Source organism: Lottia gigantea (genome assembly GCF_000327385.1).
Source record: "Lottia gigantea unplaced genomic scaffold LOTGIsca_34, whole genome shotgun sequence".
Taxonomy (NCBI): domain Eukaryota; kingdom Metazoa; phylum Mollusca; class Gastropoda; family Lottiidae; genus Lottia; species Lottia gigantea.
Window position 1 is genome coordinate 1650853 of NW_008709146.1, and position 12647 is coordinate 1663499.

General features: G+C 31.3%; 3 protein-coding genes across 3 annotated transcripts in view; 1 reads left to right on the forward strand and 2 right to left on the reverse strand.

Moving 5' to 3' along the window:
- The window catches only part of LOTGIDRAFT_233032 (hypothetical protein), a 960-nt gene extending 634 nt beyond the window's left edge, over positions 1-326 (reverse strand). Inside the window, exon 1 of the mRNA XM_009058478.1 lies at positions 81-326. Coding sequence (XP_009056726.1) covers positions 81-261 — 181 coding nt within the window. The 5' untranslated portion in view covers positions 262-326. The remainder of the gene's footprint in view (positions 1-80) is intronic.
- A 1139-nt stretch (positions 327-1465) lies between these two features.
- On the forward strand, positions 1466-2835 carry LOTGIDRAFT_190533 (hypothetical protein). Its single transcript, XM_009058479.1, has one exon. The coding sequence runs from the start codon at positions 1496-1498 to the stop codon at positions 2621-2623; it is 1128 nt and encodes a 375-aa protein (XP_009056727.1). The 5' UTR covers positions 1466-1495; the 3' UTR covers positions 2624-2835.
- Positions 2836-8779: 5944 nt separating this feature from the next.
- On the reverse strand, positions 8780-12299 carry LOTGIDRAFT_190538 (hypothetical protein; the record flags this gene model as incomplete). Its single annotated transcript, XM_009058480.1, has 8 exons — positions 12177-12299; positions 11298-11569; positions 10614-10743; positions 10151-10305; positions 9848-10039; positions 9509-9628; positions 9158-9256; positions 8780-8815 (listed from the first exon to the last, which is right to left on the reverse strand). Coding segments are annotated over exons 1-8 (1050 nt in total), but the record flags the coding sequence as incomplete, so codon positions are not given.
- Positions 12300-12647: the final 348 nt, after the last annotated feature.

Here is a 12647-nt window from a genome sequence, read left to right on the forward strand (position 1 = left end):
AGCGGTTAAACCTAGAGTTATAAATAGAGTTTATTATAACTCTATGGGTTATCCCTTATCACTCTAGTATCACTACGTACCTGCCGCTGCCCTTGCAAGGGCGGTCACGCCCACTTCATCGCGAAGGTTTGGATTCACCCGCTTCCTCAACAATTTAAGAACTGAAGAGATATCGCCTTGACCAGCAGATGAGACAAGCCTATTTTCAGTTTCTTTTCCAATATATACTTTAGATAAAATAATATTTGCTGCCATTTTCATTCAAAAATCATTCTAAATACTTCATTCTTCTGATGGGTAGTTTTTCAGCTTACCGTTGTCAGGTGTTTGTTTACATTTTAATAGCCAAACGTACCTTAATCGAGAAGAGCTTTAAAAATTTAACAAGAGTTGCCTCCCTTCAACCGCTGACAGCAGGTTTAAGATTCAATATTGTCCATCCTTCATCTTACGGGCCATGAAAATTAATTATGTAAATTTGATATACAGCGAGTCTTTAATAATGAAAATTACCCGGATAAGGCTTAAGAAATATAAGAAAAATGAAATAAAGCTTATGCTCTCAGCTATTTTTAGGTCCCTCAACTATATAGGCCTATAGCCTAATACAAATATTTATGCCTAAATTAACGGATAGGCTTATTTTTAATGTCAAAGTTTTGAAACCCCCAAATTAACTATAAGACGGATTTGGGTTCATTAGTTCTAAAAATAAATCTGGGATTAGGGATTTAAGGCTATTCGTGGGGTAAGAATACCAGTTTAATACCCAGCTATCACCCCTAGTAACATAAGTCATATACATATTAGTCTATACAAAAATCCCTTTTACTGTCGAAACTTTATTAGCTTCGAGGAGATAGTCCTATACTTCACTGCGCTAAAAAATACTAATTGTTGTATACATGTGAATTACTTCTGTATATATTTCTTGAATGAAAAAAAAAGGTTATGGTCCATGAGTAGGCTATTCTAATTTCGGCCTTCATGAGTGACCTTGTTTACGATTGTAAATTATTGTAAGTTTCGATAATTTGCTGGTAGACGCATTTAGAAACGTTGTATCGGGAGCAGCATCTGCGTAGGCCTACTGCATACATAGCAATGCTTTGATGTATAGATCAGTGAGGTGGTGTTAGTATTTGAGTAGATCGGGTGCGTCAGTGAAAGAAGCTAGGAATATCTAGAGGGCATGCATTTCATTCATCAGAATGCGGATCGTTATCCACCATCAAGTTACCATCTGAAACCACCCGATGGTTTCGGAGAACCTCATGGAACACCTAATGCTAGAAGACGATCATCATTCTGTGCATCATTTCAAGGCTCCAATTTTTCTCTAGCAGAGATTGGATGTCATCCTCTAGAATCAAGTCAACTGCTAGACGAGAATAACGAAGAATCAGACAGCTTCTATCCCAGTTCAACAGATCTCACAGAAAAACATGATTGTGTTGAACAAGGCTGTGGAAGAGTGATTATTAACGTTAGTGGAATGAAGTATGAAACCCAATACAGAACTTTAAGCAGACTTCCAAATACTTTACTTGGAGATCCAGAAAAGAGAGCAAAATATTGGAATCCAAAACGACATGAATTTTTCTTTGATCGATACCGACTGGCATTTCCTGCAATATTATATTATTATCAAAGCGGAGGGAGAATGAAGTGTCCATTAGAAGTTCCGTTCGATATATTCCTGGAAGAGTTGCATTTCTTTGAGATGGGGCATCATGTAATACATTCACTCAAGGTTAATGAAGGCTGTATTATGGAGGAACCAACAATCAAACCACCAAAAAATAGTATTCAAAGAACGATTTGGAACCTTGTTGAATGCCCCGAAAGTTCTTATTTCGCCAAGATTTTCACGTTTTTATCTATAATATTCATCTGGATATCCGTGGCGTTGTTTTGTATTGAGACGTTACCAGAGTTCCAGAATGTTGGGTGTAGAGCAGAGAACAGAACAACTAATAATGGTACCTTCGTTACAATTGAGGTTCCTGATTTCTCTCATACATTATTTATACTAGAATCTATATGTATATTTTGGTTTGTGTTTGAGATTGTGTTAAGATTCGGTGTATGGCCATCTAAATTAGATTTCCTGAAGACTGTGATTAATTGGATCGATCTGGTCTCAATTCTACCGTATTTTATATTTCTTGGTTTAACTCTGTCACTAGATGAATGTCACACCAACAATAAAAGTGGATTATTATCAGTATTAAGAGTAATCAGGGTGGCTCGAGTCTTCAAACTCAGTAAACATTCGGAAGGACTCAAGGTTTTAGCTAAAACAATGAAAACGAGTTTAAGAGAGTTGTTTATGTTTGCTATGTTTTTGGGTATAGCTACTATTATATTCTCGGGGGCGGTGTTTTACGCTGAAATGGGTAACGACAATAGTCAATTTGAGAGTATACCAGGAACGTTCTGGTGGACTATTGTCACTATGTCTACTGTAGGATATGGAGATTATGTACCTGTAGGAACATTTGGTAAAATTCTGGGTGGTTTCTGTGCTATCTCTGGGGTATTAACTATAGCTCTACCAGTTCCAGTTATTGTAGCCAATTTCAATACATTTTATAAACAAAGTACTGGAAGATCTCATTAAAGAGACTACTCAGAGATTTGCTGTTCAAGAAAATGCCTAAAATGAAGGATTCCTTCTTCAAGTGCACATTCCTCACTGTGCACTTAATTATTTCAACTTATTTTTAATACCACTAATGTATTCAATTATATACCAAATTAATACTGTGATATAACAACATTTCTACCTTATTTTATTAATATATTTTTGTAATAAATATGAATTGCCTTATTTTTCTGTGGTTTATTTTTATTTATTTTTGACATTCATGGGTGTGTTTAAACTGCAAATTGGGAAAGAAGTTTAAAAGGGAGATTTGATTTGTTTCCATAAATGACTTCTCAGATTGTACCTCAAAGTCTATTGACCACAAACAACAAAATCACTGAAGTGACCTTTCCAAGGCATCAGATTTCCCATTGGGAGTGAAATAATGGCATAAAATTTTGCATCAGTTTATATTATCTCTGGTGAAATATGTACAATAAAATACAATATACATATAATATAATTTAAGATTATCATCACAGTAAAATGTAACACTAACTACAGTAATATAATATTACAGAATAATAGCAGATCTTCCTCTCTATATTATAACATGTTAAAATCAACTTTTCATCTATCAATCAAATTTTTTATTTAGCTTCAAAATCAGGGTTTTATGACATCAGATTTCAAATTATCAGAAAATGAAAATCATATGTGAATACAATTATATGAATGTGTTTTGTAAAACAAGTCCCTCAAGAGTTCACCATTAGCAAGTCAAATATTTTGGGAGTATGAGATTTTGACATGTTTATCCTATTAAAAGCAAAAAAACAAAAACGCCAGATACAAGTTGAAACTCGTACAGATACATTAAATAACCTTTTTTTATCCAAACTTATCAAGGCACAATTGTTCAGAGTACCATCCTAGATTTACTCTCAATTAATCACACTACTGGTGATATACATATGACAAAATCACATCCATATATCATGTTTGAGGAACTAATTTAGGGCTAGATTTGTTGGACTAACTAAGAACTATACAATAATAATGCTTTACAAAAAATACAGCTACACTTAAGTATCACATCTAGCCATTTTTATAGGCAATAGATTCCCTTATTTGTCTATCTAATTCAGCTATTATTTTATCTTGTGAAGTATAAACACCAGTTCTAAGTAATGTATCACGTTCTTCGATTAATCTTGTTATACGATCATCTATACTAGTATCTAAATCTGTATTTAATCTTTTACCAGTCATTGTATGTATATCATTAGAATCACCATTTGATTTTAATCTATCTTCTTCTAATTGTTTTAATCTATAATGAAATATTGTAATGACATTTTTTATTCAAGTGTTCAAAACCTTATTTAGCTAGATATTTACTTAATCTTCATGTAATTCAGGTAGTAATCAAAATATATAAAAATATACAGTCCCCTGGCTGTGATTATGTTTTGAACCTCATTATTCTAGAACAATTTGCTGGAATGTTACATTTCAAAGACTCACTACAGTGGGCTGTCTCTCCCTTCCATGCAATCCAAAACCTGTGTTCCCCTGTATCCTACTGTTCTGCAATCATTCAAATACAAATGCAGGGTCCTCTGTTTCATTACTTTTCATGTACTAAGAGCACTTACTTATTTAATTCGTTTTTTATATCTTCAAGTTCCTTTTTCTCAGAGGCTACAACATCCTTTTCTTCAGCAGCTAAATATCTTAATCTCATATGATCTAGTTCCTGTTGTTGTTTCTTTAGATTAGCTTTAGCCATATCTTGTTCTTTTTGTTTTAATCTGGCCAATTCTTTTAATGCCCGACCCCACTGTTGTTTATAATGTACTTTAGATTTCGTTACAGCATCTAGCTTTCTCTCTAATTCAACCTGTCAATAAGTATAGAAACATATTCAATGGAATAGCAATCTAAAGAATATAAGAGTACAATTATGTTTCTTTTGTATATTTTGTTTTCATTGTAATCTAACAAGTTTCTACCACAGTTCGGTTTTAATGACTTTTATTTTAATCTAATGAACGCATCCGAAACCAAAAGGGGCTGTAATGTCATGACATGCTTTGATTGGTTCAAAAAAACCAGGGAAAAAAAAGCAATGAAATTAAAATCCTAAAATCAGAGCATAAAAGCATATAACAAAAACTAAGGATTTATGATGCCACTAATCCTGGTGGAGAATCAATTCTATAAAATATGAATTGAAAACAAATATTACCATACCTTTTCTAATGTTAATAAATTAATTTCTGACTGTAATCTAACTTCTGGTTTAGTATTTTGTTGTTCTTTATAAACAGTAAATTCTCTATCTAATGTTTTATATTTTCTCTCAGCTTCTCCTACCTATAAACAACAAGTCATATTAGTAATCAAACTGCTGTGTCAAGGAATAGAATTGTGAGATTTTCTGTTTTGCTGTGGTAGTTATAAGTAATCATTTACATTGACCGACTTACAGGGGGACTTATTTTGAAGGAGAATATCAAAGAGACAATACCTCATTTTTATATCTTGCTATCAGTTCTTCTAATTCTTTTACCTTCATCCTGTAAATACAATACAATCATTGATTACTCTCACTTAATACAACAACCAACTTTACTCTTTACTCAGATTCTACTTTCAGTTTTCTAAGATAAGTCTACTTTATTATCAACCTGCTTAGAGTGAACCCTTTTACAGTTGAACATACAGATTACTTTAATATCAGTCCACTATAATGAACAGTTCAACAGACAGTACAATATTTCACTTACTTTTCTAATTGAACTAAATGATCACAATCTAATTTTAACCTATTAGAGGCTTCTTTTACTTCTTGTAGTTTCCTTTCATGATCATGATGTAAATCTTTCTTCAATCTTGACACCTGAATAAAATTAAATTATATGTAAAGAATGAATACAATTATAAAGCTAAAGAATCAAAATAATCATGCAACATCAATAACACAATTTATAAAATAAATATATTATATTGTCTTTTACTGGTTTCGTTAGATTTAACTAAAAGATAACAAACCTCATGTTCATTAGCAGCCAATTGCTTCTCTCTCTTTTCTAAATCTGTTAATGTTTTACGTAACTGTTCTTCTAGTTGAGTATATTCTGTTACCTGTTCACACAGAAAATAATTGTAAGAAATACAGAACATATGCACATAAATAACCTGGTATTTGAAAGTATCCAATGTGCTATATATTTATAGCAAGGAATAACCTCAGAAGTTTTAGAGTTATTTGATAGGCTCTGAGGATTACTCTTGATATCTATATCGTACAAGCTCTTGTGCAAAACATTTGTTTAATTTCAAAGTCTGAAAAAATATTGTTTATTTAATCCATTTCAATATATCATTAAGGGGTTTTCATACAAGTTTACAGAATACCAGAATACAGCTTTTACCTTTTTCTGCATAATAATTTCTCTTTCTGTATCTCTTTTCTTCCATTCTTCACCTAATGCTTTCATGTACGACATTTCTTTCTGTTTTAACTACAATAAATGAAGGTTAAAAACCTTTTACACACTATACCAAAGATTGTTATTTTTTTAATCTATCTTTGACTTGAACTATGTCTGAAGTTGAGATGTAGAGGCGAAAACCACAGATGTAAATATCATAATAAACAACTTAGCCCTACCTGGTGTTCAAAGGTTTTTTCTTGTGCCTCTTTCCACATTTCTAATTCCAATGCAGCCTGATATTCAGCAGATTGTCTTGGAGACACCTGAACATCTTCTATCACATTCTGCTGTTGAATTTGTTGATAATTGATATTTTGACTATTTGACTGACTTTGGATATTGGCAGGATTCTGTAATGAATTCAAGTATTTCAGTTAATAACTTATATCATCCATATTATAATTAATAAAATTTTCTTCAACATTTTGCATATCTTGTAATCCTGATTTGTGTATATTTTCCCCCCCAAAAATAGACTGTAACGAACGAGATTAAAAAAATTAATATTGTACTTGACAATAATTTAAGTTTAATGTTATGCCTAAAAACTTTGACAAAGAAAATCCCGTAATTTGCGACTATTACTGTTTTTAAAAGACAAGAACAAATAACTTACTGATTGTTGTTGTTGTTGTAGGGGTCCCCAGTCTTCTAACACTAACACTACAAATAGTTCTCCATAATATTCTTCAGGTCTGGAAAAATCAACAAAAAATAACATTTAATATCACAAAATATAACCATTTAAAATATCATATTAAACTTTCACAACATTCTATAAAGTGAGTTAGTTAGATAATGAAAAATACCTACGTATTTGTCTTGAAGATGTAAATTCTATCATTGTATTCTTGTCTTGTACCATGTCCACCTGTATCTGACTGAAAAATAAAAACTTATTAACAACTTATTATCTTAAAGACCAGATAAGATTCAGATATTTTGTCAGATATCATGATTACTAAAGCTCATATAACCAGCCAAGGGAATTTCAGATAACATTCGAATTATTGAGCTTCAACTACAGGTAATTAAAAACTTACAGTAACATGTGTTTTATTAGTTGGTATAATATCAGATAATGGTAATCTAGTAGTACCAATAATACTATCTTTATTATTCTCATTACGTTTCCATACTTCTACTAATAATGGTACTCTATCAAAATAACATGTAAACAAAAAATCAATAACAGACTTAATACATACACTTCTTATAAAATAATTTTTCAATATATCAATGGTTGTAACTCTGTCAATAAATTTCGAATTGTACTCGATTTTAGAACTGTCGAGAGATATTTTGGAGTATGAATTCAAACTTACAATTTCTTTTTTAAATCTAACAAAAACTGTACTACTTTCATTCAATTGATGTTATATAATAATATTAGATATGAACATACCTTTGAAATGTATCGTGAAGTTGTGTTGTTGAACAAGCGAAATCAAAAGCACAGAAAGATTGTGGTAATAAAACTTCCATTCCTTTCCGTATATCTATTGGTGGATGTGTTAGTATAGGAGCAGCACTACCAAAGAAGGGATAAGTGTACCTACAATTACAGATATAACGTAAATGTAAATGGGAAAAAAAGTTATTTTAAACTGGAAAACTAAAAAATTGTAGACATGTATATCAAACAGCTTCTGTGAATTGTAATCATGAGACCAATGTAAAAGCTTGTCAATAGGTTTAATTTAGTAACATCTTCCACACATGAATATCAGAACAGGTGGTTTGAGAAATTGGTACTACAAACTGATAGGTAAGAGGTGAACATAAAAATTGACCAATAAAATGAGTCTTGAATCAAATCTTAAATATTAGATTGTTCTGAAATGCTATCAATAAGTATTTGGAACCCAAATTTGAAGACTGACAATTTAAAAATCTATGTATGATAATGTTGGAATATTTTCATGACCTTACCTAATAAATATAGACTGTGTATTGGTAGAGGATGTATCTTTAATACTACGTAAATCTATAGAGAAGGTAAAGTGATGAGCTTGTGGTGGTACAGAGAGAGCTGAGGCCTGAAACCTGGTATTACTTCTCAAACCATTTAAACCTGAGGAATAAAACATCATAACTACATTGCCTTAATATCAAGCTGAAATGGAATTTAGTGATAACAAAATTATGAAAAGTGTCTATTTCAAGTGATCAATTTGAAGTCAATTCTAAATATTTAATTGGATGAAGTTCTAATTATATATAAGTAATGACATTTTAATTACCTGGTGATGGTATTTTAGATCGTTGATGTGAAGGTTTGTTTTTAGGTGATACAGGGGAATTCTGATTCTTAGTGGCTGGAAAACAAAATAAATCACAAATTAAAGATATAGAAATTATTCAGGTGATATGGAATAATTACTTATAGTGTACATCATTTTATAATTCAACCTTCTTAAAAACAAAACATTTCAAAATATTTCTATACTTGACATAATTCAATACCTTTTTGAACCAGTTTTTCTCCCAGACTTGTAGTTTCTTTAGATTTCTCATCATCTTCAAATGTATCAGAATAACTTCCACTAACATCTTTTGGTTTAGTTTCTTTAGATTTAGGTGAATTCCCTATCTTTCCTTTACTCTTCTCTTCTTCTTTACTTTTGTGTTTCAATTTTGGAGAAGATTTTGGGCTCGCTGGTCTTTTGGGTGAGTTAGTATTACTATTACGATTACCATCTCTGACAGGAGATTTTGATACCTATTTCATTGAAGATTATATTAATATTATACAAAACAAAATGTCAATTGAGATTTTCCCAAACTCAACTCTATTAACATTACTATATAGCTTTGAACTGAATCTTCAGAATATGTCTGATTGTTTATATTTCCATCGAATGCCAGATACATGTTTCATTTTTGTGGTGTTTTTTAGTGCAGATTTCACAGATTGAACCATCATTTAATGTTGTGTGGTTTGTGGCTTAAAACAGACAAACTTAATGTCATTGCTTTTTTTCATATTTTCGTTAAACTTGGTAAATTCAACACTATGATAGCAACAAAGCTGTGATAATGGATATAATATAATGTGTCTTACCATATCTTCTCGTTTTAAGACAACAGATACACCTACTGATGGCTGTAAACCATCTGGTATACTTCCCATCTGCAGTTTTGTACGATTTGGTGGCACTAACTGAAAAACAAGACATATTTCCACAGTTTATAATTATAAAATCATTCCATACTTTGGCCTGAATATAAGGAAAGAAGAAATCCATCAGTGAAATAACTTAATCAAACTTATAATATAAGCATGTGAAATAAAAACACAAATGCAGAGAGACTGATGTTGTAACATGAAAAATGTGCTTTTCTTCAAACCTATTTAGAATTGGAAGAAGGATAGCTACTGTGAAAAGAAAACAGTTATTTGACTGCAGTTTACCTGATGTGCTCCTTCAATAGTTACTGGTCTCATGTATATTTCATTACTGTCCTTCTTCAGCAACGTTTTTAATGAAACTTCACTACTTCCTAATGATTGGTCTCCACAACATAAATGAAACTAAAATTAGAAAAATTGATAACTTTAGAAAGAAGATTACTTCACATATAGGCTTAAGTTGAATTAAACAATGCTACCCAATTGCGGTTAGGATTGTATATCAAAAATGAATAAATGCACATTATCACAAAAATGCATGGTTAGAGAACAGGTTCAGACTGAAATATTCCTTAATATTTGTTAGTATGGAAGTGTGCAGAAAAGTTAGTAATGTAATACCTGAATGCCTGGTTGATTAAAGAAAAATATTCTCAAAGCATCAACACTGGATCTTAATTTCACAGACGCTCTTTCAGCAGGAAAATTAGTATTGATGAGATCAGTGAAGGCTTCATTAGTAACATCATTACCCAATAGAGAATAGTAGAAGAAGTATGATGATGCTGACAATGGCTGGTTGGAGGGGATAAGCTGAAAAATACAGAAACATCATTGATAAAATGAAGTAAATTGTTATTTCTGTTGCTATAAACATTACTCTATGCTTTCTCAGATGAATCTTACAAATCTATGTTTACTTACCTGAGCCAAATTTGATGCATAAGCTATGGTCACAGATAACACAAACATTTCATTACATTTCTTTGCTGGACCAATTTGATAAAATCCCTCTTCTTCATTCAAGACAGGAACTAATGTTTTAAGATTAGTGCTTTCTAACGCTGTCAGGTTTTCTTCTGAAAGACAATTTAGAAATCTTATTTTCAATAAAGCATATCTATGAGGAAACCTTTGAACAAACAACAAACAATGATATTATTTATACATGGACAACTTCATTTGCTGAACAAATTCTACCAAGAATATTTGCATGATCGTTTTCAGTAACATGTTCTTGAGTGAACTTCATACTTAGTTAGTGCCAATATACAATTTTTTTTTACAAATTCAGGAACTCAATCCACTGTTTTATTTCAGTGCACACATTTTGCTGTTATTTACAATTACAGCAATAAAATATAAGTCAAATTATTTAATTACAAACCTGATGGAGCTTTAACAACAGGCACAGTTTCAGTATTAGTACCATGATCATCATCTAAATACAATGCTAATTTGATTTCAGGTTTAGATTTATGATATTTACTATGTAATAATGGATACCACTTGGCACACTGAAACAGATAACATAGCAGTTTAGGGAAACAAATTATCAAATGAGGGACTTTCAATAGTATATACTTAATGGGACAGGTAGGCAATTTTTTGACCAATCATACTTTAGTTTCAGAAACTGGAATTTTTTTAGCTGAGCTAATCAGTAATAGTGTTCACAGCTCTCAGTCAAAATTTGAGCCGTCAATTCCATGTATGTCCAGAATTATCGCAATTGAATGTTTAAATGACGAATCGTCAATTTAAGATACTCTGTAATATATACAAAAGACTTATAGAAATAGCGAGTAAAATTCCTAGTTTGAAGTATTTCTAAAGAATTATGTGTTTTTTCATAACTTTCTAGTACTTCTGAAGACTATTTAAATATATTCAAGACTAAAATCAACCCCCCAAAATGAAGCACTTGTCCCTTTAAGCTTAATAAGTAGGAAGGTTGTTTGAAACACTCGGACCACTGTACTAGCAAGAGTGCACACAATACAAACTCCAAATATTGTTTCAAGATGAAGATGGCATAAATATGAAAATCAAAAGAGTGGATAGTTCAAACCTGTTTATTTGAAGTTGCTGATCTGAGATCTAATACAACATATCCAATAAGTTCTTTCATTGTAGTATGTGCATCATAAGCATAACATTGGATTTTAATTGATGCCCTCTGTAATCTGTGTTGTTGAAGAGACTTTTTATCCAATTCCCAAGCCAGTTCTTGTGTAATATCTGGGTTTTCCACATGATCAACAGGATCAGTTGCCAAAAGTTCTCCATCAAACTTTGCTTCTGCTATCAATTTATGCTTTGATCTTCGTGGTAGTCTCCTTCCTTTTAAAAAAGAAATCTGTTAGTTGATTACTATAGCATGTAAGCTTATATATGTACAAAAGAAATAGATTAAGCTTAAACTTATTGAATTAAAAAAGCATTTTTATCCGGTAACAGAAATGAAGCACTATTTTCAACATAATGCATTGATAACCATTTCAATTGAATGGCAGGTAGATTTTAATGTTTCAAAACCAAACAGTCTAATTTACTGAGATTATTATCATGTTTGTCATTATAAAAATTGTTTTAAAGACCAATTTTACTAGACTTATAGTTTGAATAGTGTACTAGGAATTTAATCTTAGAGACAAGGCAAAGCTGAAGTCAAACTCCTTCAAAGAGCAAGTTACAGGTGTTTCATCATTATCCAGGAAACATGCACTATCAATGTAACTGTAATCATAATGCACTATCTTATTAATTTGACTCCTTTTAAGTTCAGTCTAGCTCTATACAGAATACATTGACTAGCTTCAATTAGCATTATCAAAATTGGAGTTCATTACTGGATAAAATGAACCTATGCGAGATCAGACTTGTTTGGCAAGTGTTGCTATCAAACCAGTTTTACGATCAAATAACATAATTAAAGACAATTCCGTACCTTCTAAAACTGAAATGACGACCAGAAACTTATCTTTTTCTCCCATTTTAGTCGATTTCTTTAAAAATTAATATTTAAATTGATATTCTACTTTTACAGTTCCCTTAAATTGTTATTATTTTGAAAACATCCGCCATGCTGGAAATTATGTCAAACTGACCCGGAAGTGACATCATTTTAAAAATCAGCTGATTTAGTTTTAACATAATTTAGTTACTTTCGTACTTGATATTTTTAGTGTTTTTTGCAATATCGCATTGTGATATTTTGATTAAGGAGTTCATAACAGTGTTCAAGTTGCTCCTGTTAATCTCTGAATGACATGTCACAGTTGTTTACAATTTATTCCTAAATCTTCTTGGTTACGGACAATGACATGCGCAGATTAAACCGGAAAATTTATTCCGGCGATTAACTGCCTTTTCAACAAAATAAACCCAATTAGTCATTATTAATCTTGATTGATCAATC

What these genes read in the sequence shown, in the direction of transcription:
- LOTGIDRAFT_190533 (XM_009058479.1), top strand. Translation starts at nt 1,496, where the DNA reads ATGAAGTATGAAACCCAATACAGAACTTTAAGCAGACTTCCAAATACT.